A 27,885-nucleotide genomic window follows, 5' to 3' on the forward strand; every position below is an offset into this window, starting at 1 on the left:
TGTTTGGTTACATTTTAGAATCACATCCGTTGGTTTAACCACGTGTCACATTTGTGGCTTGACCTGTAAGCCACCTGGGGCAGGGTGGAGTTGGGCAGGGCAAAAATGTTCAAAAGAAATTTGAGGTTCTCTGTTAGAACCCGTGGGCAGCTTCCTAAGCCCCCTTGATTTGGTCTGTGAAAAAGGTGGGAGGGGGCTCACAAGGTTTTGAACAAAAAAATGCCGAGCCATTTCCAAAAAGAAGAAGTGCGCAGGAGTGGGGAAACAAACTTTGTTCACCAGATTAGAGTCCGCTGCTCATGTGTAGGAGTGGGGAATCAAACCCAGTTTTCCAGAGTCTACCACTCTTAACCACTTCACCATGCTGGCTTTTTAAAAAGTAAAGCCCAAAGTTCGAAAAAAATTTTTTTTTAAAAAAAGCAGTAACCAAATAATAGCTGCAGTTTTAAAATATTGTGTCAAAGGCTGCAAGATGATGATAACCGTAAAAGCTACAGGATGATGATGATGATGATGAAGAAGAAGAAGAAGAAGAAGAAGAGGAGGAGGAGGAGGAGGAGGAGGAGGAGTTTGGATTTATATCCCCCCTTTCTCTCCTGCAGGAGACTCAAAGGGGCTTACAATCTCCTTGCCCTTCCCCCCTCACAACAAACACCCTGTGAGGTAGGTGGGGCTGAGAGAGCTCCGAGAAGCTGTGACTAGCCCAAGGTCACCCAGCTGGCATGTGTGGGAGTGCACAGGCTAATCTGAATTCCCCAGATAAGCCTCCACAGCTCGGGCGGCAGAGCTGGGAATCAAACCCGGTTCCTCCAGATTAGATACACGAGCTCTTAACCTCCTACGCCACTGCTGCTCCCATAATAGCAGCAGGTCAAAAGGCCTGGCCAGGGTGAATAGCAGGGGGCGGGGGGACCATAGCAGAAGGCCCCACCCTGGGCCCACCCACTCTTTGGCATCAACCAGTGGGAATATATGTGCATAGGAGGATTGTGTTTCTCTCCCCAGTATACCAACGTGGATCAATTGAACAAGGCTGTAGATACCGCTACTGACTCATCATTAATAGCCACGGCCGCCCTGCCAAGTCCCAGGAATACTTCCATTGTTCTGTGCAGAGGACGAAACCTGGAAATCTTCCTAGTTCTGAATTGAAATTTATGGCAAGACAGCTGAAAAAAAAGAAAAGAGTAACTCTTGACTCCTCGTCGTTTGTTGATGCAATGTTACGACCCAGGTTTTTATGATTCAGATGGTTGCAACTGACAAAGCGAATGCTGAGAAATTATGTCTCTGTTACTATTTTTTTTAAGCTGCCCTCTTGAACCTCGTTGCTGTCATAAATCTTACTTGTTAAGTGCCAGCGTAGCGGAGTTGGTCCCGCTTCCGAAAGCACGTTTTTGCAAGAGTGCCCCGTTCTCCTCCTGAGTAAGCACGGAGAACCAAAAAGCCCCTTCCTGTCCCTCTCCAGTGCTGAGCAAAAACTGCCTGCCCCTTGAACCTTTGACTAAAGCTTAAGCAAATGTTTAGAGAATCCATCCTTAGCAGCCACTCTATCTCCCCTCTCCCCTCCCAGGCCTTCCCACAATTACCCGGCATGGATCCCTTATTTCAGCACTCTGCATGTTGGAAGCCTTCCTCCAGTGCAAGGAGGTTCCTTCAACGTCTAGCTCTTCTGCTGGGAGGAAGAACCACTTTCTTTGGCGGAAGGGACCTCGGACTTCAGACCTTGCTGGGCAGAGCGGTAGAAGGCCGACCTCTTTCTTTCAGTACCTACTTGCCATAACCTTGTAGATTGAATTACTTCTGCCTTTTGGAGAGGAGCCCATGCAATTCAACAAGGCTTGAAAGTTTGTTTTGGTTAAGAGCAGGTGGATTCTAATCTGGAGAACCTGGTTTGATTCTCCACTCCTCCACCTGAGTGGCGGAGTCTTATCTGGTGAACCAGATGTTTCTGCACTCCTGCAGGGTGACGTTGGGCTAGTCCAGGGGTAGGGAACCTGCGGCTCTCCAGATGTTCAGGAACTACAATTCCCATCAGCCCCTACCAGCATGGCCAATTGGCCATGCTGAGAGGCTGATGGGAATTGTAGTTCCTGAACATCTGGAGAGCCGCAGGTTCCCTACCCCTGGGCTAGTCACAGTTCTCTCCAAACTCTCTCAGCCCCACTTACCTCCCAAGGTGTCTGTTGTGGGGAGAGGAAGGGAAAGGAGTTTGTAGGCCACCTTGAATCTCCTAACAGGAGAGAAAGGGGGGTATGAATCCAAACTCTTCTTCTTCTTCTTCTTTGGAGAGCCTCGGTGCTCTGTTTACGGGCTTGCCCTAGGCCAGTGGTGGCGAACCTTTGGCACTCCCAGGGGTAGGGAACCTGCGGCTCGAGAGCCACATGCGGCTCTTCCGCCCTTGCACTGCGGTTCCACGAGCCAAGCCGCCGGCCCCATCCTTGCCCACCCTGCAGGCAGCAGGGCGGGCGCATCCATGTGCTTCTCAGAATGAGCGGAGTAAAAGGTAAAAAAAACCCCAATATATACAGTGTTATCTTTATTTTAAACGTCAAAAATTATTTGCGGCTCCAAGTGTTTTCTTTTCCCATGGAAAAGGGTCCAAATGGCTCTTTGAGTGTTAAAGGTTCCCTACCCCTGCTCCAGATATTATGGGCTACAATTCCCATCATTCCCTGCCAGCATGGCCAATTGGCCATGCTGGCAGGGGCTGATGGGAATTGTAGTCCATAACATCTGGAGTGCCAAAGATCAAGTCAGATGTTCACTGGATGTTCCCTGTCAGATTCTCAGGTTTGTTGAGTTGGAGGTCTGATTTGGATTGGGACCACGGTGCACAGAGGGAGGAGGCTTAAGTTGCTCTTTGCCCCAGGGGAAAACTGGTGTGTACCCATGGTCTGCACGTGTACTCATGTATGCTTATTTACATAGACAACCCAATCCAAAGGTGGCAAGGGGGGGGTAGATCCACAGTGACTGGGGATGGCAGCGCAGCTAAGGGGTTAGAGGCAAAGCAGGGAGCTCAAAAAAAACCAAACCTTCCCAGCTGGCCTGAAAGCCCCCACTGCCACCCAATGGGCTAAACGATGCCACACTAAACGATGACATAAATCCCCGAGCAGCATAGGGGCGTTTCTGGGCTAAAAGCCCCGTGGAACCTAATGATGGCTTCACCCCCAGGAATGGCACTGGAGCACACAGCAGTTTCTAGTTTCAGGTGCTGCATAGTTATGCAGTGCCCCACCGCCGGCATAATAGCCCCTCTGCTGATGTATTTGCCCCTTAGACTGGTAGAAAACGGGCACCTGTGTTAGCACAACCCCATACAACTCCCAGGGCTCTGTTTGGCCTTCCCCTTTGGACTGCACTCTTTTGGTATTTATACACCACTGTTTCTCCCAATGAGAGGCTGAGGAGGTTTACACTATTATTCTCCCTGCCTCTATTTTATCCTTGCGACAACCACCTGGCGAGGTAGGCTAAGCAAGTGCCTGGCCTGAGATCACCCAGTGAGCTTGCATGGCAGAGCCAGGATTCGAACCGGGCTCTCCTAGATCCCAATCCAACACTCACCACTACACCATCTTCCCAAATTAGGCTCTTTTATTTAATGACCTTGTCAGTTTCTTTGAATTCTTTCTCTGACACGCATCCTTTCTTACCCATTTCCTTCCACATGCACAGCCGACCAACATTATGACCAGGCTACTTGCTCCCTTCTTGGCTGCAATCTTTCCTACCAGCAGCGTGCTGCTCCATCTGTCCTGAGGCAGACAAACCTTTTAACATTTCTGAGTAGTTAGGATGTTCATAAATATTCCATAACCTCTCAGCGGCTGAGCCAATGGAAAAGGAGCACTCAGCAGCTGAGAACAACAGACCTTTCAAAGGCGAGAGCCTACATTTATCATCTTCTACGTTGCTACTACTGTTTTGTGTATGTGATTGGGAGGGAAGACCGCTGTTCTCCCGCAAGTCTACGTGTCCTGTGCATTTCATTTCATTCCTCCTTCACGCCTCTGCCGTTGTCAGCAAGTGCCCGAGCAGATGAGTTGGGTTTTGCAAGTAGATTACACCACGGAAGCTTTGTGCGCAAAGAACACTTTCCGGGTGATGTCGAAGTGATTCGCTGTACATCCAAGTAACTTGTGACCAAGCAGCTTCTAGCTATGGGGCATGAATCACGACCCCTCTCATTGTAAACTGCTTCGGCAGATGATAGTCCAAGCCATGAGAAGAGGCCAAATAGCTTGGGTGCTTAGTTGTGTTTGCTTCTGGGGTTTTCCTTTGTTTTTATGATAGTAGCTCTCAAATGACTATTCTTTTTCTCAAAGCATGTATTAATGTTTAAGGCTTTACAACATAAACATTTTAAAACCAAGAGCTATAAATAAAATCTGAGCAAGTTACGTCTTGGGTACTAAGTGGAAGACAGGATATCTAAATTAGGAAAGGATTAAGAAATGTGAGGAGAAAGTAAGACTACCATCCAGAATGCATTTCCTGCGGGATAAATCTTGGGATACAACATGATTTGAAGAGGAACTTGCCTAGGATTACAATGAATGTGAAGGAAGAAAGCCCCAAACTACTGGGGCAACCAAGGCAGGATAATCAGATGGTGCTACCTTTAGTGATAATATAGTAATAAAACCCATGCCCTACGAGGAGAGACGTAGGGAGCTGGGTGTGTTTAGTTTGGTGATGAGAAGGCTAAGAGGTGACATGATAGCCATGGTTAGATAGTGGAAGGGATGCCACGATGGTGAAGGAGCAAGCTTGTTTTCTGCTGCTCCAGAGACTTGGACCAGGAGTAATGGGTTCAAGGTGAAGGAAAAGAGATTCCACCTAAACATCAGGAAAAACTTCCGACTGTAAGGGCTGTTCGACAGTGGAATGTGCTACCTCGGAGAGTAGTGGAGTCACCTTTGGAGGTGTTTAAAGAGAGGCTGGGTGGCCATCTGTCAGGAGTACTTTGATGGTGTGTTCCTGCATTGCAGGGGGTTGGACCTGATGGCCCTTGGAGTCTCTTCCAACTCTATGATTCTAAATAAATATCAACTTGCTGGTGACTTTTCACTGCTGTGAAAACTCTGCCACCTGAGGAGGGCCCTTTGTGCTGGGTAAATGCTAAATAACCAGCAAAATAGCATAGGAACTGGTGAATTGTGTGTGCTTGAGGAAATCCATTAGCTTGCCAGGTTATCTTCTCATGGAGAAGACCCAACGTTTAGATCAGAGGTTTAGATCAACGTTTAGATCAGAGTTGTCCACGGACTACAATTCCCCTCAGCCCCCGTGAACATCTGAAGCAGCAGAGTTGGACACCGCTTGTTTAGATAATCATCTTTGGAGTTATTTTGCTTCAATGTGAATTGCAAGTTTAAATACACTGTCTAGTTCATGTATTTACATTAAAATATCATACAATCCCATGACCAGTTCATTTTTGCTGTCCAGGAAAAAAAAAGTTCTAAATGGGAAACTTACCTGTATATAACCTGCATCGCACTGTTACAGTGTTGATCTGGGAAATCTCTTTGGCCTAGTTCTGGTACTGTGCTTTCCATCACCTGATCATAGTACATTTTTAAATGCTAACTGTAGTTAGCAATAAGCAGGGTTTGCAAAGTGGCTTCTAACCCTGGTTGCAAACCCTGGTTTGAAGGTAACCATGTTCAGCATTAATCATAGCATTTCAGTGCATCACAGTTGCCTCTGGGAAGGGAAGATTCTTTCTGCCGTCCAAAACGCCGCTATGAATGCAGACAGTCGAGACAGACCTTCTCATAAGCTATTCATATTTTCCTCAAAGTTTTTTTCGTGCGGTCTGACCATAATTGGGCCTTGTGTTTCCAGCAACGTACTCGGCGTCCTGCTTTTATTTCTTGGTGTTGTGCTTCAAATGCAGATCGTTTTGAAATCTATTGTTTCGCGAACTGTCCAGAGCCGCTGTCGGACGGAACCTGAGCAGGAGAATGAGCCAACCATGATGCCAGGTTGTTACAGATCCTCCCACAACCTACTCTGCTGAGCGCGCCAGTCATTTTTATGCAAGGTGGGGGTGAACTAGGTAAGGTGTAATTTTCATGTAAGGAAAGTTAGGCTTGTATGTGTGCGACATATTCCATGACGATTTACACAAGAAGAATAGGAGGAGTTTAGATTTATACCCCACCTTTCTCTCCTGTAAGACTCAAGGTAGCCTATAAGCTCCTTTCCCTTCCTCTCCCCACAACAGACACCTTGTGAGATAGGTGGGGCTGAGAGAGGTCTGAGAGAACTGTGACTAGCCCAAGGTCACCCAGCAGGAATGTAGGTAGGAGTGCAGAAACACATCTGGTTCCCCAGATAAGCCTCTGCCACTCAGGTGGTGGAATGGGGAATCAAACCTGGTTCTCCAGATTAGAATCCACCTGCTCTTAACCACTCCACCATGCTGGCCCTCCTGTGTTAGGCTTACTTTTTGCTAACAGAAGAGGAAGACCCTGCTAGTATTTCATTTTATTTGTAGTATTTCATTTAGGAAATTTATATGCTCCAGAGCTGGTGACTAATAGCCGAAAAAGCTCTGTCTGACTTCTCCTCCTTTGAGGCGGAGCGTCACAAAAATGTGTGACTGGCCCTATCCCGTGGCAGCTGTTCAGTGGTCTGTTCAAGTGATGGTCGCCATTTTTGTGGCTGCACCCACTACCAATTTGTTGAAATTCCAAAAACCGGCACAGGTTCAACAAGGTTGGTTAAGTTTTATTAGATGTCTCATCATACCAGCCGCATTGAGTCTCAGAAATTCTCTTCTTGGAGATGCCAGGAATTGAACCATAGACCTTCCGCATGTAAAGTACCACATGCCCGCATCCCTTACCCAAGAAATCTGCTAGATTTAAGGTGCCACAAAATTCTCTCTTGTTTCCCCTAATTCAAAACTGAGGGCTTTAATGGCCCGTTGACTTCCATTAGCACCTGTAGCCTGAGGTTAACTTCTTCCACTGGAGTCAATGAGGTTTTTAAAAGGCTTCTATTTATCTGGATTATGCTTGCAGTAAGGCTAGGGAAGTAAGGGATGCTGAGTTGAAGGTTTTTAAAAAAAGAACCAACTAGCCCCCTTAAATCGCCTAACAATGCATAGAAAAGATGTGGTAGTTTTCTTTAGAAGCCAATTTCAGGAAACTGCATTAAAGGCAAATTTTGGAACTTGACTAGGGCAATCTACCAGAAATAACACACCACTATTTCAGGAAGGGTTCCCCCCACATGGAAATAAAAAGTTCAGCAACTGTTTTAAAGATTCGGCTAACTCTGGCTTTGATCTCTGCTTGACTGGCAACAATCTCTACCCCCCACCCCCATTTGTTTTGCATGAAGATCTCCATAATCTATGGCAGGAAGAGGCAGGAAGACAAAGGTTTTGTTATGGAGATTCAAACCCCAGTAAGGCCACTGTTTGCCAGCCCGGGGTCCTTGCCTGAGTATGCTGAAATGTGAAAACAAAGTTCTCAGGACAGCTGTCTTATTATCTGTCTATTACTTTAGAATGTCTCACTTTTCTTTATCTCCTGAGGAGGAAATGTTGAACATTTGTGGGAGATCTACAGTATATAAATCAGGTTGCTCACTGAAAGATACCAGGACTTGGTATTTTTGTGTCTTGAGCAGCACACGCACTGCTTTAAAAGGTTTGGCTACAGAAGCCAGGTGAAAGGAACTGACACTAATTAGGCCCCTTCCGCACATGAAGAATAATGCACTTTCAATCCACTTTCAGTGCACTTTGCAGCTGTGCGGAATTGCAAAATCCACTTGCAAACATTTGTGAAAATGGATTGAAAGTGCATTATTCTGCATGTGCGGAAGGGGCCTCAGTGGGTGTGAACAAACTGCAATATATTGTAGAAGAAAAAGAAGAAGAGTTTGGATTTATATCCCCCCTTTCTCTCCAGCAGGAGACTCAAAGGGGCTTACAATCTCCTTGCCCTTCGCCCCTCACAACAAACACCCTGTGAGGTAGGTGGGGCTGAGAGAACTCCATTGTACCCATGTTTTTGTTGTTGTAGTAGTAGTAGCAGTAGAAGCATTCCATTTCTTATGCTACACCATAATCTTCATTCATGCTCAGCTGTTCGGTGAATAGTACAGTGTAATTTAAAATTCTGCATACTCCAGGGCTTGTGGGCACAATGGCACCCCCAGCTACCTTCTCTGGTGCCTGCCAGGTGTTTTAAGGAACTGGGCAAAGTCAGGTGATGCTCTTGCCCAGCAAAACATGTGATTGACTACTGAAGATTTGATTGGCTGTGCAGATTTTTTTTAAATGTTGCTTTGGCAGCGGCAGCCACCACAGCGCAAGGTTGTGCGCGGTGTCACTTAAGTTAAGCTGTGGCAATCAATTCTGTGGTTGGTTCCGGCTGCACCCACCATGCCGCGCCAGAATTCCAAATGTACCTGCAAGCTCAGAAAGGCTGGATATCCCTGCTGTCTGTCACCTGCGTGGTTTTCATGTCTCAGACCCTGACTCTTGTCTAGCCATTCATTTCTGAAGATTTAAAGATGCTTTAGAAGAAGGGGGTGATTTCTGCTGATTCCATTGCAGTCCATTGTGTCCCCCCCCCCAATTGTTCCTGGTAATCAGCAGGCCCCTAAGATCAGTATCCGGGGCCAAAGAAAGGGGGTTGCAGCACCTTCCTCCTCAAGGAGAAACCAGTCTTCAAAATATGTAGTTGGATAAGCTAGAGTCACTTTGGAATGTCAAATAAATGGTTGAGGCCCCTAGGAGATCAAATGGCTGAGGGGTTCAGGTGTTATACTTCTGATAGGTTTGCTCTCAGGCAAGTGTGAGCTCAGATCCCGCTAAGCTCGTACTTGTGAAATAAAGAAAGTATTGAGAGCTACTACAGTGAGCAAATTAGCTGTTAGGCTGCAGAGTGCTGGGTTCGAATGCCCATGAAAGCATGAGGTTACTGTGTGACACCCAAGGGCTCTTCTGGATCACTGAAAGCGTTTGTGGCCGGAATCAACTGGCTGTTGTGAGTTTTCCAGGCTGGATCTGGTCGTTTCAGTTCCTAATTTATGTATGTGTTAAGTATTTCTCATTGTTATCCCCCTCTATCTGGAAAGGCTCATGGCGGGTTACAAGAATAATGCTTTGGCCGCATCTGCGACTGGCATCTTATCATGGCATTGCCTCTGGAGATAGCTACAGCCAGTGAGTTTCCAGACTGTGAGCCCTAGAGCCCAGTGGTATGCTGTGTGAAAACTCTTTGTGGGCAACGAGAATTAAATCATGCAATTCCCTAAGAGACCACAAAGCACCCACCCACCTAGAAAGACAGCTGCACAATTCACAGCTCTGCCCATTCCTTCCAGTCATTCTCCTCTGAGCATGTTAGGTCTGTTCTAATTATACAGTCAGCAGAATAACCTGACTTAGAAGGGATCTACCTGCTGCTTCTCTGTATGAGTCACTACTCTGCCCTTCCCTTTTCCCAATCAGTCCCTGCTGGAGGTCGGTGGGCATTTATACCATTTTCTGCATCAGGGACAGCTGACTTCATCAATCCCGATGCAGAGATGCGGGGAAATTACCTTCACTATGGTGCATCTCTGCATGAGTCACTAGCCCTGCCTTGATCCAATCAGACACTAATCGCATTGCATCTCAGAGAACTGGGAACAATCCGCTAGCCTCCAAGCGCAGCATCCTCACTTGTCTTTTGCAGAGGCCGCCTGTTGCAACCCTGCACGAATCCCTGCTGGCGGGAGCACACATGCTGAGTCTATAAACCTGTTCAGATGAGAAGAAGTGCTGTTAATTCGGAAAGCTCCCTGCTTCCAGGCTGCCACGCTTTGTCCCGGAGGCCGCAAAACGTTTCCTAAGACCCGCCTTGTTCTGGCGGGCTCCTCCCCTTCTCAGCTCCCCCTGCACGTGGCTCCCGAAGGCGGAGGCAGCAGCTCCACGGGAAAGCTCCGCCGGCAGCGGCTGAATGGGCCAAGCGAGCATCGCCTCTCCCTTTATGTGCAAGGGGTGGGTGCGGCGCGCATGCCCGCAAAGCCCCAGCGGAAGGCGGGGCGCAGGCGCAGAAAACCGGCTCGGCCAATCAGACATGGCCCTGAACCGCCCCCCCCCCCAGTGCGTGAAATGGGTGGATCTCAGGCGCCGCAGATCTGGGGGTCTTTCTTAGTTCACAACAAAGAAGCGTCGGCCGGGGAGGCTCCCGGTGTGATTCTTGGGTTGCAATAAAGGGGCTGCATAGCGCGCGCAGTGGATGGGTGTGTGTGTGTGTGCTTTCCCTGCATACCGCAGCTCATGGGTGCTGGGGGTGGGCAGGAAGCCAAGGCTTATGATGATTATTTTTAATGCGTTGCAGCTTAATTTGCAAAATATATTGTCACCCACCCTCCCCTGTCACCAAGGAGAAGCCCCAGACACTCGCCCCGGCCATCTTTGCCACGCCGGTGCCGAGCGGCGCTGCAGGGCTCATTGTCTCTCTGCACATGCTCAGGAGTTAGGAGGACCCGTCGGCAGGGTGCAGCTTCCAGCACGGTGTGGGCGCAGGAGCAGGAGGGACGGGCTGGCGGGCGTGCCAGGCGGTCCGAAACCCCGGTACGGGCGCGCGCCTCCGAGCCCGGTCCGGCTGCAGCCACGCGCGCAACACGCCCCTTTCCTCCCTTGCGGTGTTGGCGACGGGGGCAAGCAAGGCGCAAAGCTCGGCCCCTCCGGCCCGGGAGGTGGGTGCGCAAAGTTGCGCGGAGGAGGGGGGGCTGGCGAGGGTGCCCTCTTTGCGCCAACGGGGACCGGGCTTGGAAAGGGCGCGGGGCTCCCGGGGGCGCCGGGCTTATTGTCCTGCCCCGGACAACAAAGAAAAGCGGAGCCCGGCCGGGGAGGGAGGGAGGGGCGGCGCAGAGCCCACCCCCCTCTCGGCGTGGCAGCCAATGGGGGCGCGCAGCGGCGGGCGGGGGGCGGCGCGGGCTGCGGCGCTCGTGTCCCCGGCGCTGTCTGGCTGCAGCAGAGGCTCAGACAGAAAGGAGGCGGAGGAGGAGGGGGGGCGCCGCGGAGGCTGGGAGGGGCTCCTTAAAGCCGCGCCGCCGCCGCCTGGCATTGTGGCCAGCCCGAAAGCACTCGAGGGGGGGACCCAGGCAGGCAGCGCGGCGCCTCGCCCGGAGGAGCTCCCGCGCACCCCCGCCAGCCCCGCGCGCCCTCCCCCCCACCCGACGCCGGCCAAACTCGGGGGGGAGAGTCGTGGACGGGGGGGTCTTGCCAAGCAGACTAGAAACCGGATTGCACCGCAAAAAGCCAGGATATTTTTTGTCCCCCTCCCAAGGAAACTACAACAACATATATTGGGGCTTTGTTTTGTTACCAGCATCCAGGAATTGCTTGCCGGGGGTCCCCGCCCGGTGCCCCCTTCGCTGCTGCCGCCGCCCGGGCTTCTTCCTTTGTGTCTGCTTGGCTCCCCCCCCCCCCCGCCGCCACTGATCCCAGCGCAGGAGGGAGAGGAGGAGGAGGAGGAAGGCGGTATCCAGCGGGACGATGCCCAGCTCGCTGTTCGCCGAGATGGAGAGGAACGGGGGCGGCGGCGGCGGGGGCGGCGGCGTTGGCGAGACCCTGGACGACCAGCGAGCCCTGCAGCTGGCCCTGGACCAGCTGTCGCTGCTGGGCTTGGACGGCGACGAGCCGGGCTCCTTGTACGACAGCGAGCCGCGCAAGAAGAGCGTCAACATGACCGAGTGCGTGCCCGTGCCCAGCTCCGAGCATGTCGCCGAGATCGTGGGCAGGCAAGGTGGGCGAGCGCCTCTCCGTGGGGGGGGGGTGTGTGGTGTTGCGTGGGGTGTGCATCTAGCGGGGCGAGGGCTTCTCCGGGATGCCCAGCCTGCCTCTCCTCCTCAAACAAAGGAAGTAAGGCAGGATGGGGGGGGGGGGGCTCGCCTTTGCATCCAGATGTGGCTGCGCCTCGCCTCTGCGCAGGGCTGTGCCACGAAAGCCCCACCAGACCCGCGTTTGCAAGGAAAACAAACCCCCGGGCGGGTGAGTTGTGTTGTGATCGGCCCCCCCTCCCACCCCCAAGGGGTGTTTCCTCACAGCCACCGGGTGGCGGGAACAATGGGGCTGGGCGCGCAGCATCCGCAGCCGGGAGCGGGGCTTTCCCGAAGAGCTGGGGGGGCTTTTGTTGCAGAAGGCACGATACCCATCCCCGCACCCCCTCTCCCTCCCCGGGTTGGCTCCTTCGCCCTTCTCTCGGGTCGCCCCCGAGCAGACTCCCCTCGCCAAGCAAGGGGGCGTTGCATCGTCGGGTCGCCCCCTTTGCGAGGGGCGCAGATGGCTTCATGGTGGCAGCAGGCTGGCTTTGCCAGGGGTGGGCTTTCCTTTGTTTCTGTCGGGGGCGTGCGTCTGGTCCGGGGGGCTTGCTGGACGGCGGGGTCTTTGAGGCTTCAGTGGGGGGGGGGGAGGCGAGGGCTCCAGTGTTTGGGCGAGTTTTATTGGTGGCCACCCCCAATCCGGAGGTGTAACCTGCTCTCCCCCCTCCCCCACTTCCCTCCCCATCTCCCCCCTCCCCGTGATCCAGGTTGTAAAATCAAAGCTCTGCGGGCCAAAACCAACACCTACATCAAGACGCCGGTCCGCGGGGAGGAGCCTCTCTTCGTGGTGACGGGCAGGAAGGAAGATGTGGCCATGGCCCGGAGGGAGATCATCTCGGCGGCGGAGCACTTCTCCATGATCCGCGCCTCCCGGAACAAGAACCCGGTGCTGAACGGCGCCGTGCCCAGCCCGCCCAACCTGCCGGGCCAGACCACCATCCAGGTGCGCGTGCCTTACCGCGTGGTGGGCCTGGTGGTGGGGCCCAAGGGGGCCACCATCAAGCGCATCCAGCAGCAGACCCACACCTACATCGTCACGCCCAGCCGCGACAAGGAGCCCGTCTTCGAGGTGACCGGCATGCCGGAGAACGTGGACCGCGCCCGCGAGGAGATCGAGGCCCACATCGCCATGCGCACCGGCGGACTCGTCGAGCTCACCGACGACAACGACTTCCACGCCAACGGCACCGACGTGGGCTTCGACCTGCACGGAGGCAGCCTCTGGAGTAAGCCCACTCCTCCTCCTCCGCCGCCCCCGCCCCCTCCGCCGCCCCCGCCTCCCCCACCCGCCCCGTCCACCGGCAGCATCCCCCCGACGCCCGGGCGCAAGGCTTTTTGCAGCGGCAGTTATCGCCACGACAGCTCCAGCTCGCTGGGGAGCGCCTCCTCCGACTCCTTCTTCAACGGCGGCCGCCTGGGCGACTACAGCCCTCCGCTGGGCGGCCCGCCGGGCGTCTACGCGGGCGAGGGGGGGCTGCCGTCGCCCGAGTGCTGCGCGGCCGCGGAGCTGCCGCCCTTCGACTCCCCGCCGGGCTTCGAGGGCGCGCCCCTGCTCTGGGCGCAGCTGGAGCGCGGCAACGTGGCCTTCGCGGCGGGCGGCTCGACGGCTGCGGCGCCCAACTCCAACCTGGCCTTGCTGGTGAGCGGCGCGCAAAGGCGCGGAGGAGGGGGCGGGGGCTCCGCGGCTCCTCCCCCTCCCGTGGCGCGCCTCTCCCCGCCTCTGCACGGAGGCGTGGCGCTGGAGGCCCATCCCTTGGCGCGCCGCGTGCGCAGCGACCCGGGCGGCCGTCTGCTGGCCTCTTCCTCCTCCTCGTCCTCCTCCTATCCGCTCTACGCCAACGGGCTGGCCTGCTGCCCCCTGCCCGGCCTGCCGTCCGACTCCTCCGCCTCCTCGTCGTCGTCCTCCTCCTCTTCCTCCAGCTCGTCGTGCTCCTCCTCGGGCCTGCGCAGGAAAGGCAGCCGCGACTGCTCGGTGTGCTTCGAGAGCGAGGTCATCGCGGCGCTGGTGCCCTGCGGCCACAACCTCTTCTGCATGGAGTGCGCCAACCGCATCTGCGAGAAGAGCCAGCCCCAGTGCCCCGTCTGCCACAGCGCGGTCACGCAAGCCATCCGCATCTTCTCCTGAGGGCGCGCCCCCGCCCCACCCTACCACGCCCCCCTTCTGCTGCCTCCGAGGTCTTCTTGCAAACGAGGATGGGTAGGTGACAGGCATTCGACCTGCCTATTGCAAACGAGGATGGGTAGGTACCACAGGCATTCAACCTGCCTCCAAGGTCTTCTTGCATACAAGGATGGATAGGTTACAGGCATTAAAGCTGCAGTATCCGCACATTCCCCCCAAAGCCCCCTCCCCCCCAATGAAATCACACAAGTGGAGGGGGCTGAACCTGTCTTTGCAGGACAGTTGCCATTTAATTTAAAAAGTACATCTATATATATATATATAAAAATATATATGAATATATTATTTTTGCATTGAGTGTACTGTAGCCTAGAGTGGGTTTCGAGGGGGATGTTTGTTAACATCAAATGCATGCTATAAATATTAAGGAACGTCATTCTAGAAATATACTACTTTTTACACATTTAAGGCCAAGCTTCCAAAACAATCTGTTTCTCTCTGTCTCTTTCTCTTCCTTCTCTCTCTTTTCTGAATTAAGGTAGGACATGCATATCCGTTATGATGTCTCTGTCTTTCTTTCTCTCTTTTCTTTCTCTCTTCTAAATTAAGGTAGGACATGCATATCGGTTATGATGCCGTGTGAACCGTTAGTATAAAGTGCTGGTAGTTGCTAGATTGCTTATGGGGAAATCTATGGATGGATAACTTTTCTTGAATGTTTTTGAAAGGGCAAAGATTTTTTTTTCTTCCTGTGAAAAATTAATAATAATAATAAACTATGATACTGCAGCTTTATCAAAGAGAAAAAAAGAAGAAAAAAAGGAAACTGTAACATATCTCTTATATATATTAAAAAGCGTTTAAAGGTTTTAAAGATAAAAATTGCATTAATACAGATTGAAGTATTTTATTCTTTTTTGACTTGAAAAAATTATATTTCATATTGCAAAGATGTTTACAAGTATTTTAATTTAAGTTCAGTGAACTTTTTTGTAGCTGGGTTAAATCTTTTTTATTTTTTAGTATGGCCTTATGGGCAAAGAACACTGTATTATTTTAATATCACACAAATTGTGAATGGAATTGCAAAACCATAAAATGTGTAATACTTTGAACAGTATTCTGTTGGGATGGAGATTTTTATAGGTTCAAGAAAAAAAATCTTTTAAATCTGCTTCACCCAGCATATTTTCTATTCAGTGATATAAAGCATATTTTATTCTATATTATTACAAAAAATTGAAATGTTTTAAGCATACGGTCAAAAGGAATTGTTGATGCTTTCTAACATTTGTATAAATAGAATTCGGTGGAAATTACAAAAAAAATTCTGTTGCACCACTACAGTTTAGTATTTCTATTTTAATACATTTGTTTACCACGTTTATGTATATGTAGGTGATGTTACTTGATCTTAAATGTACTTTACTGAGCAAAGTTTAAAAACAAAAAATATATTTTATTTTATGATAAAGGGCCTTTAACCTCATGGTCAAATACTAATATTATATTTGCTGAGACAAGATTTGAAATTGTATCAAGAGTTTTATTTTTCTGACATTTAAAGTGCTACATAATAAAGGTGAAACTTAAGTAATGGTGCTACTTCATGTTTTTTTAAGTATTTCTATATAAATAAAATAAAATATTACAGAAAGTATCTGGTGTTGTGATTAGATTTCCCTGTCGGTTTGATGTTATTTTCTTTCTCTTTTTTTGCATTCAGCAAACTATTTCTTTATGTTTAACTGTGATGTTTCTTTTTCTGAAAGTCATAAGAGCTGTTTTGCACCTTCCCTTGTGGTAAGCTCAGGTTTGCCATTTGGTGGATGGTTGACAGGAAGTCACAGTGAATCCTGGCTCTCTGGCAAGACTTCTTTGCAAGAGGCTTTTCTGCAAATACATAACTGTGTTGCAGTCTTGCTGTATACTGTTGGGAGTATGCTTAAAGCTTCTGATGTTCATCTAACAACCTGTGTTGTATGTTTCCCAAACATTCTTCTAGGGTAGGTCTTCCATAGGTCTGCTGCATATGTGACCTTCCAGGCTAGTCATCCTGTATCTGCCATGAAGGCCCAACCTATCAGGAACTTCTTGGAACACCTGTTTCTTGTCCCGGACTTCCAGAGGTTTTAGTGTTGAGTATCCAAGGAGGACAGAACAGACTGCGTTCTATGTATTGTCAAAGGCTTTCACAGCCGGACTCAACTGGTTGTGGCGGGTTTTCCGGGCTGTGTGGCCGTGGTCTGGTAAATCTTGTTCCTAACGTTTCACCTGCATCTGTGGCCGGCATCTTCTCTCTGTGATACACCTCTGAAGATGTTGGCCACAGATGCAGGCGAAATGTTAGGAACAAGATCTACCAAACCACGGCTGCACAGCCTGGAAAGCCCACAACAACCAGACTGCATTCTGTTTGCAGAGTCACAATTTGTGCCTGCTGCTATTGATTGTTAAGAATACATATTAATCCCCCCAAGAAATAGTTAAACTGTCCCAGGGGAGGCCCAGTGACATTTTCAAATTCTGCATCTTTTGCTCCTCAAATCCTAGGTAACTTGACATCTGAATTAAAAAGTATCTTAATTTAGTTTCATGTATACTTTCCACCCTGATGCAGCCAGGACATTGCTGGTTTACGGGCATATATCCACAACTGGCCCGGGGACCGTGCCCTTGGGTGGATGCTCTTTGTGTGATGCTGGGCTGCTTCCGGTTCACAGTGCTGTCTACCTGTGGGGCATCACTAGACTTGAAACCTGTAAACTCATAAAAAAGAGGTCAGTGTCTTTGGACTATTGGCAGACACCTTTCTCAAGTGGCCTCCCGCTCAGTGCAAAGGTGTGTGCAGTCAAGACAGGTATGCGATCGAGGACTTTTTTTTTTTACAATCCAGACTTCCATCTAAATTCTGCTACAGAGTTGAATCACTTACTGTGTAATTTTAAGGAGACACTCCAGTCTGCCCACTCAATTCAATAGATCAGGGTTAGGGAACCTGCGGCTCTCCAGATGTTCAGGAACTACAATTCCCATCAGCCTCTGTCAGCATGGCCAATTGGCCATGCTGGTATTCCCTGAAAATCTGATGAAATTCCCATCTGGTATCTACGCAATAGATCAACCGTTTTGTTACTCCAATCTCAGCCCATTCATTCCAATGGGATTGACTTCAGTCTAAGTCCACTGGAATGAATTGGCTGAGATTTGAGTAACTGCATGCAGAATTATTCCACTGTATGGTCATTGATTTCCAATGGACTTGAACTGGAGTCCAGGGGTCTTTACTTTCAGATTTCTTCAGTCTCTTTAAGCAATCTGACCATAGACAGGGTTGCATTGTTCTAAACCCACTGACTTCGGCTTCTGAGGATTCACACAAAAAGCAAATGAAATTATTAATCTTTTTCTGTTTTGGGCGGTTTTCAGACAGCACCAGGCTAGTCACAACGGACACGAACATCCACTGTAAAAGATGGCAAAGACTAGATCCAGCCTAGTGTAGTGGCTCTCACCCCCACCTACCTCACAACAGGTGTCTGTTGCGGGGAGAAGAAGGGAAAGAAGGGAAAGCCCCTTTGAGCCTTCTTACAGGAGAGAAAGGGGGGGGGGGTATGGAATCAGCCAATGCTGCCAATTCTCTCGTTTCTCCCCCCACCCCGATTGAAATGGCTTCATGCTCAAAGCTGATGGTTGGTTCTCTCAGCTCTGATTTCGTTGAGACATATGTGATGGATTAAACATTTGGCTTGGCAGTGTAATAAGACTCTGTGAAGGTGGTTTTGTTTGTGCCCAGTGTGAGAGCCATTATGGGGTAGTAGTTAAAAGCAGTGGATTCTAATGTGGAGAACCAGGTTTGATTCCCCACTCCTTTACATAAGCGGCAGAGGCTTATCTGGTGAACCAGATGTGTTTCCGCATCCCTACATTCCTGCTGGGTAACCTTGGTTTAGTCACAAGTTCTCTCAGAACTCTCAGCCCCACCTACCTCACAAGGTGTCTGTTGTGGGGAGGGGAAGGGAAAAGGAGATTGTAAGCCACCTTGAATCTCCTTAAAGGAGAGGAAGGTGGGGTATAAATCCAAACTCTTCTTTTTCTTCATATATACAACAGGGCTGGCCAGAGCTAAAGGCCCTCAGGGATTTTATGCCTTTAATAGCTGTGAGGGGAATGTTGGGGCAGGGGACAGTTGCTCAATCAGGGCTGAGGAGAAAAATACCTGCTGAAGTTTAGTCTACTTCAGAGCTCTGTACCTTTGCTTTTGGTCACCTCAGGAAACCCAGTTTGGCAGAGGTAAGTTGGGTTTTGTCCTAAAATGTACTGGTGTGGCTTATGCAATCTTCAGGAAATGTGGGTTTCTGCCCACCCTGTTAACGCAGCCTTATTAGAATCTTAAAGTAGTCATTTAACCCAAACTTGCACCTTTGGGCCTGCGTTTCCCTCTCTCTCCTCCTCTCTCTTCCTTTGGATAATAAAACATGATTTGTTTGTTTGCTTTTACCTGTTGATGCTAAGTTTGTGGATGTTATGAATGTGTTGTGTTTCAAGTAAATAGTCTTTGCAACCTGGCCTGGGAGTTCCCCACAACTTCTCTCTACCTTAGACAGACCACCGAGGAAATCCAAAGTTGCTGTGGCAAACATTGGAAAACTACCTCTGAATGGCTTTTAAATAGCCTGTGGGGTCACCATAAGACATAGGTGTCAAACTCGCGGCCCTCCAGATGTTATGGACTACAGTTCCCGTCATCCCCTGCCAGTATCATGCTGGCAGGGGATGATGGGAACTGTAGTCCATGGCATCTGGAGGGCCGCGAGTTTCACATGTGCCATAAGACGACAGGACAATTTTTTGCCAGGCCTGTTCGTAACCCTAGCTGTGACGTTTATCTGTCCGATAGTATTCATCTGGCCTGGTAACAAGTTGTTTGAAGCTTCTGGCATGGTGTAGGTGTGAGACTGAGGCCCCTTCCGCACATACAGAATGATGCATTTTCAATCCACTTGCGCAATTGCTTGCAAGTGGATTTTGCTATTTTGCACAGTAAAATCCAGCTGCGAAGTGCATTGGAAGTGAATTATTCTGCATGTGCGGAAGGGGCCTAAGATCTGGAAGACCCAGGTTCAACACTCCATTCTGTCATGGAGGCTGGCTGGACAGCATTTTCCCCATCACATACTCATCGCTTTGCCTGTCTCTTGGGTTTGGTTCCATGGTGGTGGTGAGGATAAATTGGAGGATGGGAGAATGATGAGGGCTGCTTGGCGTTCTGGTTTGAGAAAGCAGGGTTATAAATATGTAAACAAACATGTGCTTAAAATAAGTGCAGAAGACTTCATATAAGTCAGGGATGGCCCTTATTGTCTGGAGAGCTTCCACACAGTGTTCTGGGGGCTGGGAGTGTATTTTGCTTCTCAAAGCCTCCTCACGGTTAGCTGAGCTCCATATGATGCCAGCCACACACTCGGCCTAACCTACCTCGCAGAGTTGTGAAGATTAAAAAAAAGTAGAAGGGGAGAATTATGTTGTAAGCTGCTTTGGGTTCCCACTGGGGAGAAAGGCAATGAATGAATGAATGAATGAATGAATGAATGAATGAATGAATGAATGAATGACTCCATAGAATCTCTCTTCACATAATTTCTCCCTAGGAGTTGGGCCTGATACAAACTCTGTGTTGATTTTGACCAGAACTGTCAAGGGGCCCAGCTAAACATCTTTGCGGGTCAGATACAGCCAATTGGCCCACCCTGTTTTAATTTCTTTCACATTAATTCCAGCATGGTATAGTGGTTAAGAGCAGGTGCACTCTAATCTAGAGAACCGGGTTTGATTCCCCACTCTGCCACTTGACCTGTGGAGACTTGTCTGGTTCACCAGATTAGCTTGTGCACTCCAAAACATGCCAGCTGGGTGACCTTGGGCTAGTCACAGGGATGCTCTGTCAGCCCCACCCACCTCACAGGGTGTTTGTTGTGGGGGGCGAGGAAGGGAAAGGAGATTGTAAGCCCCTTTGAGTCGCCTTACAGGAGAGAAAGCGGGGTATAAATCCAAACTCTTCTTATTAGTATTAGATATGTCCATGCAGAGCTGGACTGTGTTTCTGGCTCCTACCAGCCTGAAGCTAATTTTTAGACTGTGTTGTCAAACGTACCAGTGTCAGCTTTGAACAACACAGGAAAAATGTTTTGTGTTCGGCATTGAGAGCCACAGACTTCTCCAAATGCAGCTGTGGCTTTGCAGCACTGTGCAAATAGGCTATCTAAAAATATTGGTGATTAGTGCCGTGCTTCTGGCAACCTTGAATATGGCAGGCTATTGATGCATGTCTGACAGGCATTTTCAGCCTTCGTTCCCCGTCATCTTTGTGGCGTTACTGAGACGGTGACATCCATGTACACTGTGCTTGACAGAATAAACAAAAGCGAGGTCATTGCCCTGAGGGGCTTATGACCCAAATTTCAGTGTTGAGAGATGGCAGAGAGTGGAAGGTAAACAGTTTAAACGAAGGATATGGACAGAAAAAGGAAAAAGTATTGTTGGAAGCTGGGAGCCTGTGTGGTGTAGCAGTTGATTGGGAAGTCTGAGGGGACCGCAAATCTGGGATGATCTTGGGCCATTTATTCTGGCTAAGCCTAACCCTCTTTACAGGATATTATGATAAAACAGATTAGGGAAGCTGGAAGAGGGGCAATAAGATTGTTTTCCCCACCCCTCTGCCGCGCAGCCACAACGAAGAGACTGGTGCCTTACGCATTTCTATAAATTGCCTGGTTTCCCACTGCCCCCCTTTATACCCTTAAACTCACTTTTTGATTTACACACTGGTGAATTGATTAATATTAGGTATAGGATAGATACTGAAACCAACGGTCAGCAAGAAGCAAATATTTAAAAGTTTATTAATGAATTGGTTAGGAGGCTTGGGTGAATGTTTGACTTCTACGCATCTTCTTCTTTTCTTCAGCGTTTCTGTCACAAGGTGAGGTCGCAGTCCCTAAGCTAGAATTCTGCTCCCAAATAGATGGCCCTTTTCTCTAGCTTCCATTGCAAGCCAGAATTCATTGGCCAATTATGCACTGGCTTCCTCACATTGGGCATAGGATTCCTGCAGGGCAGGGATTCTTGTAGTGATGTCATTAGAGTTGTGTCGCTGTACATTGTGGACACCCCACAATTTGTGAGAGTGGGGAAAATGTGAGGTTTCCTTCTCGCTGCTGGGTTTCCCTCCTCCTGGGTCACTGTGGTCCAAAGGCAAGATATATTGATATCGCTTAAATCAATATTGTTGAGGCTCCTTTTTTTTGCTTTTTTTTGAATTTTTAAGGAAAAGCCTGCCATGGACCCCTGAGAGGAATTAGGGCAGGGGTCTGCAACCTGCTGCTCTCCAGATGTTCATGGACTACAATTCCCATCAGGCCCTGCCAGCATGGCCAATTGACCATGCTGGCAGGGGCTGATGGGATTTATAGTCCATGAACATCTGGAGAGCCGCAGGTTGCAGACCCCTGAATTAGGGGAACCGTTCACACCCGGGGATCCGCCCCCCCCCCCGGCTTTTCCCTAAAAATGCAAAAGCAATGAAAAGCAGCCTCAACAATATTAAAGCATCAGTGGAAACAATACCGATATTACCTTGACTTTGGAGTGGGGACAGGCAGTGAAGATTGTGATTGTGGCTGTGTGGCAAACAGTGGTTGTCCTCCTTGCTTTTGAACAGGGAAACATGAGAAGATCACACTGAAGGGACAGTGGGCCTAGGAGTGGCACAGAAAGCGCTCCGTGTGTAATGAACCATAGAATGTTACTTCTATTCTTCTGAGCCTTTCCTTCTGAATGGACACTAGCTGATGTTGAATATTGAAGATGCTGGTGAATGAATGAAGTTAGCAGCTCACTGACAGCAAAGATGCTGGAGTCACTCAGGCCCTATAGCCAGAAGACCTTCCTTCTTCTTTAACTGACTTTCTAAGGCTCCTTCCGCACATGCAGAATAATGCACTTTCAATCCACTTTCACAATTAATTAATTAATTAATTAATTAATTAATTGATTAATTAATTAATTAATTAATTAATTTTATTTGATATACCGCCCCATCCCCAGAGGGCTCTGGGCGGTGTACAACATAAAAACGGTATACATAAAATCATTAAAACATAGTTATCATAAATGTCATTTAAAAACAGCGAATATTTCCTAACCTAGGCATCCCACGAAAGCCAGTGCTTAACCATAAACTAAATCTCTCCCAGGAAAGGAGGAGAGAGGGGGGATGATAAAACCCGATGATATTAGGGACTCACATGGAACAAAGACCCATATGGAACGGGGGGGGGGCACACTCAGCGGCTGGTCTCTCCAAAGGCCCGGTGGAACAACTCAGTCTTACAGGCCCTGCGGAAATCATCCAAGTCCCACAGGGCCTGGACAGCTGGAGGAAGAGTGTTCCACCAGGCTGGTGCCAGAGCCGTAAAGGCCCTGGCCCAAGTGGAGGCCAGCCGCATCATTGAGGGGCCAGGGACCACCAGTAAATTGGCCTCTGCTGAACGCAGAGGTCGAACTGGGACATATGGGGTAATGCGGTCCCGAAGGTACGAGGTACAAACAATCTAAATAAAACTATCTCAGATTCAGATAAATAAGATTACATTTCTCCATCAATTTGGTTAAAACAATAATAGACCCACTTTAATGACAATACAATACACTATCAGTTGCCCCTTATATTCCTGATTTTGAATGCTATCCAAGCAAATGTAGCTACTTTAAGTGTGATTTCAAAATTTTTGCTAGAGAGCATCATTGCTATTAGAGTCTTACTGTCCCTTCCTGGAAAACAGGATATTGTAGGACTAATAAAAAATCCTTCTAAAAAACAGTTAAATGTTTCCTATTTAGAAACTGTAAAAATTATGAGATTAAAAAGTTACAAAGTACTTGTGCCTCTGAACAGCCTGGCAGAGAGGAAAGCAGTGAGTTACAGTTACCAAAACTGTTTCCTTTCAGATATTTTCCATGAGATTCTCTTTCGTTTGCATGGATGGAAGGATTCAAAGTGTATCACTTCCGATTAGTCCACTTTATGACCGGTCAGTTAGTGGGTGATTTAGCCATTTTCCCTGGCCTTTTGCTAAGAACCGATTATGGGTTGAGGCACAGTGAATTTTAACTCGTTGAAGGGTGTAACGGGACAGAATACAAAGTCAGGCTCCTTCCGCACATGCAGAATAATGCACTTTCAAACTGCTTTCAGTGCTCTTTGAAGCTGTGCGGAATAGCAAAATCTACTTGCAAACAGTTCTGAAAGTGGTTTGAAAACGCATTATTTTGCGTGTGTGGAAGGGGCCTCAGTCTGAGGTGTGTGTTTGGGGAGATTCAGATATTGCTGATCATGGCAGCAAAGAACTGAAGAAGAAGTTAGCATAGAAAGAGCTGTCTAAAAGATTTGGCCGCCTGTGATCTGGTAGAGAAGCTGAGAGGAATATGGAGGCTGGTGGAAGTACAGCCTGAGGCCCTTTCCGCACGTGCAGAATAATGCATTTTCACATTTTGGGGATGCCTTCTAGAACATTTCATTTGTCTGTACTAAAGACTCAAGCTTCTCTTTCCTCACTGTTTCCATAACTTGAGGTACACTAGCAAAACAATAAAGGCAGTGAATGTCTTTGCTATGCTTTTGTAATGGCTACCAAATTTGTTCTGGGGTCAAACTTCAATGTTCTTAAGTGGCTCTTTTAAAAAGTGATGGCAAAGACATGTTCATGTGTTACAACAATTTCAGACGCCTGTGAAAGACCAAAGCTACCCAATGTATCCAAAAGACTATAATGGTAGCCTGGTGCCTGTTTAGATCAGGAAAAATGGCCTCCTATGGAGCGGCTCATCCTTCGCATTTGTAACCTGGTCCCGATTGTCTATAACTTTGCAGGAGATCTGAAGGACAGGCAGCACTTGTAGGAACCTGTTAATATTTGCTTTGCTTTGCACTCTCTTACCCTAAATCAGTTCAGGGAGTGTCAAAGACGGGACTTCTTCAGTTGTGGCACCTTCACTGTGGAACTTTCTCCCCGTCGTGATTCACTTAGCACAGTGGTGGCGAACCTATGGCACGGGTGCCAGAGGTGGCACTCAGAGCCCTCTCTGTGGGCACACGCAAACAGAGTCTCCCCCCACACATCTAGGCTGGCCTGGGCCGCTGGGCTCGATTATTAGCATTAAACCTAAGACCTAGTTTTGGGGAAGCAGTGTAGGTAACCCTGTTAAGTTCTGTTAAACCCCACTGATTTTCATGCAAAGAACTAAAGCGCGATCCTTTACCTGGGAGTAAGCTCGGTTGCTGGCAATGGGGCTTGCTTCTGAGTAAACCCTTCTAGGGCTGTTATTCACCCGTTGGAAGAGCTGCACAGTTGCTTCAAAGCAAAGCCACTGACTACCACCAAGCTTACTCACGAGTAACGCACACCTCAGAGCCAACTGTTTTTTCTAAACCAAAACCTCAGCATTCAGGTTAAATTGCCGTGTTGGCACTTTGTGATAAATAAGTGGGTTTTGGGTTGCAATTTGGGCACTCGGTCTTGAAAAGGTTCGCCATCACTGACTTAGCATCTAGCTTATTCAGTGTCATCCTGTCTGTCTTTCAAACCCCCTGTTGTTAGACTAAAGTCTTGAATAATAAAACCGTAAAACTTAATTCATAAGACCCATCTGTAAAAAGCACCTCCTTTCGACTCCTCTCTGCGGCCTCTAAAAAACGAGCAACAAAATTAGTACAATGAGGGTCAGCGTCTTCTGTCAAGATTCGCGCATCCCACAATGGTCTTCACTCGATTATTTATTGCATCCGTTCCATATGCCATTTTCTCTGATTAGTGGCAGTGATCTTTTTTTTTTTGCTGTGAGATCTTTAAAGGAACAACGCTCACTGGTGGCTCTGCGGTTTGCGTCATTGGTGGCTGTCATTGATTGTTGACAATTGCTTCTAATTATTTGAAAGCCACATCAGAAGCTTAGTGATGTGGGTCTGGATATCTTGAACAGTGACAATCCCCGCATGCATTGTCATTGTTTGCCTGAGACTTACATCAAAACCCATAGTAGTTCTCTATGGCTTCAGGCAAGGATACCTAAAGGGATGCCTTCTCCCCAAAGAACCTGCCTGTCAGTTGAGTTTATGTTTGGGGATCTTTCTATGGCGGTCTTTGTCTTCTAGATTAAGGTCAGTGGCTTCCAGAGAGAGTCTTTTGGTTCTGACAGCAAGGGATTGGAATAGCTGGGTGCCAGATCCAGTTCCACAAATTGCATGGAAGCAAGCAGCAACATGAACTGGTTAGATCAGCACGGCTCTCTGATCAGCCCAGGTCTTAAAGGTTTCAGAGGGCAAAAGAGGTTGTACCTGTTCCTGGGCTTCATCTGGCCAGGGCTTGATTGAGCCTTGGTTGAGTCTTGATGACTAAGGCAGTAGCTGGGCTGCCAGTCAGACACACCTCCATCGCAGAACTGCCTCCTTATGGGCCAACTGTGTCTCCTACTTTCATAGAATCATAGAGTTGGAAGAGACCCCAAGGGCCATCAAGTCCAACCTCTTGCAATGCAGGAACACGCAATCAAAGCACTCCATCAAGCCTCTCTTTAAACACCTCCAAAGAAGGAGACTCCACCACACTCACAGGCAGTGCATTCCACTGTCGAACAGCCCTGACTGTCAGGAAGTTCTTCCTAATGTTTAGGTGGAATCTCTTTTCCTTCACCTTGAATCCATTACTCCGTGTCCTAGTCTCTGAGGCAGCTTGCTCCCTCTTCAACATGGCACCCCTTCAAATATTTAAACATAGTTATGTCCCCCCTTAACCTTTGCTTCTCCAGACAAAACATCCCCAGCTCCCTAAGCATATAGGGGAGAACGTGAGGGACTGATCGTCCAAGATCTGCTCCTACCTGGCAGGTGAGTGGATGCTCTGGATTCTGGCATGAATTTCCTGGAGCTCTGCCATTGGGGAGGCCCTTTGGGTCCTTGGGATCTAGGGACTCTGAGTCCTTGGGATCTAGGGACTCTGAGTCTTGAAGAGGGTTGGAGTCTGGTGGGGTGAGGTGTCTCAGAGCCCCCTCTGAACCTCCAGAATGGCCTGTGATTGTACTTTGAGGACTCTGTTCCTGGGTTTATCCCCAGGGGGTTCACGACAGAGAAAAGGTTCACTGTTTTGATCCCTCAACTGGGGAAAACCTTCTTTATTCCATTAGTATGAAGCTTGATGAGCTTTTGCCAGCAAATTGAGGTCTTTCCTAGACCTTTTTTGATTTTCTTTGTTGGTTTGTGTATGTTTAGCCAGCCCCTATATTCTGCCCCTATTATGCCTCTTGGATTGTACTAGTGCTGTCATTGACTCTGAGGAAAATAAAACACAGTTTATCAACTTTTCAGCTGATTTCCCAGCTGTGTTAAGATTTTTAGTGATGTTTTGGTGCATAATGTTCCTCTTTTAAGGTTGTGAGATCAACAATAATTTATCATTAAGCATTATTATCACAGTTACCAATAACAAGGGAAGAACCAGTGTGGTATAATAGATAGAGCTATGAGACTGGGGAGATCTGTAGATTCAAACCCCCACTCTGCCCTGGAAACTCTTGGGTGACTTTGGACTTCAGTATCCACTCACAGTCTGCCCAGCTTTGTTGGGTGGGGGTTAAGATAAGATGAAGGCAGGCAGGGTAAATCATGTTGTAAGCTGGGTTAGGTCCCCAACGGGCAGGAAAATGGGGTATAAATATCTAAATATGAATCTTTCAGAGTCCCTTAATATGGGAACTTTCAGAATCTCTCAACTGGGAACTGTCCACTATCGGTAGGCTTGGTGATAAAATCTTAAGGCACGTACTTGTGAACCTGCTCAATCTGTATTTCAGTACCTCTTTATGTGTTGCATTAGAATACATTACTTGCAAAAGAGTTGGAAATGGTGCCTCAGTATACAGACGTCGCTTTTATGCATCGGCTGTGAAAATGTTTTGTGGAATTAACCTATTTTTGGAACCTTTCCTGGAAATCACTTTTCATTGGCATAAGGAAAGTATGAATGTAAAACCCCCCAAAGAATTCCAGAATGGTTGTAATAATCTCGTTTTTTCCCCCAGTAAAATCCAATAGCTAATTACATTTTAATTAACTCTTCTTGTAGTAACAGCTGTTTTAAAGGGCGTCTTTTCAAGCTACATTGGTTTTTAGTGTGTTTGCTAAGATCCTATCCCTCTGCCTCTACACACAAACCCTGTTCCTTTCTGAAAGGATTGACGGCAAGCAGCATACGTTGGACACGAAGGGCACTTTGGTAGAGCAGGGACCCTCCTGGAGTTGCCTTTAGAATAGGTGGGTTCAATCTGGTCAAAAACACTTGCAGACACAAAATGGAGACATCTTTTTTTGCAAGACATAATGACAGCTTAAAGGCTTCTATATTCTATATTCACTGTCCCATTCCCCAATCTCCCAACAATGCTAATTCTGACTACACAGCATCATAGACTGGACTGGGCATTCAATGTTGTCTGGGCTGCCAAGTCTCCTGCTATGGTGGGAGATCTAACATTTCTGTTTGTTTCCTGCTGAGCTGTGCTGGTGGAAAACGAAGTGCATGCCGGTATCATACCTGTGTGTTGATGTCACTTCTGGTGAAAACCACAGGCCCCTTCTGCACATGCAGAATAATGCACTTTCAATCCACTTTCACAATTGTTTACAAGTGGATTTTGCTATTCTGCATAGTAAAATCCAGCTGCAAAGTGCTTTGAAAGTGCATTATTCTGCATGTGTGGAAGGGACCATAGAGTTTTCCATAGAGTTTCAAGGTGGCTAGCAAAAATCCAGCATGGCAGGAAGATGCAATTACATTGGAAAATATAGACATTGTCCA

The 27,885-nt window shown here is 48.4% G+C and overlaps 1 protein-coding gene across 1 annotated transcript; it reads left to right on the forward strand.

Annotated features, from left to right (window-relative positions):
- Positions 1-549: 549 nt before the first annotated feature.
- MEX3B (mex-3 RNA binding family member B) lies at positions 550-15,635 on the forward strand. Its single transcript, XM_048481933.1, has 3 exons — positions 550-568; positions 11,026-11,777; positions 12,561-15,635. Exons 2-3 carry the CDS (start codon positions 11,528-11,530, stop codon positions 13,976-13,978), a joined length of 1,668 nt encoding a protein of 555 aa, XP_048337890.1. The 5' UTR covers positions 550-568; positions 11,026-11,527; the 3' UTR covers positions 13,979-15,635.
- Positions 15,636-27,885: the final 12,250 nt, after the last annotated feature.

This window comes from Sphaerodactylus townsendi, linkage group LG17 (genome assembly GCF_021028975.2).
Source record: "Sphaerodactylus townsendi isolate TG3544 linkage group LG17, MPM_Stown_v2.3, whole genome shotgun sequence".
In the NCBI taxonomy this organism is placed as follows: domain Eukaryota; kingdom Metazoa; phylum Chordata; class Lepidosauria; order Squamata; family Sphaerodactylidae; genus Sphaerodactylus; species Sphaerodactylus townsendi.

Bases quoted from the DNA above. Each gene is read 5' to 3' on its own strand.
- MEX3B (XM_048481933.1), top strand. From the start codon at position 11,528: ATGCCCAGCTCGCTGTTCGCCGAGATGGAGAGGAACGGGGGCGGCGGC. The intron at 11,778-12,560 runs GTGGGCGAGCGC...CCCGTGATCCAG, and splicing joins CGAGATCGTGGGCAGGCAAG to GTTGTAAAATCAAAGCTCTG.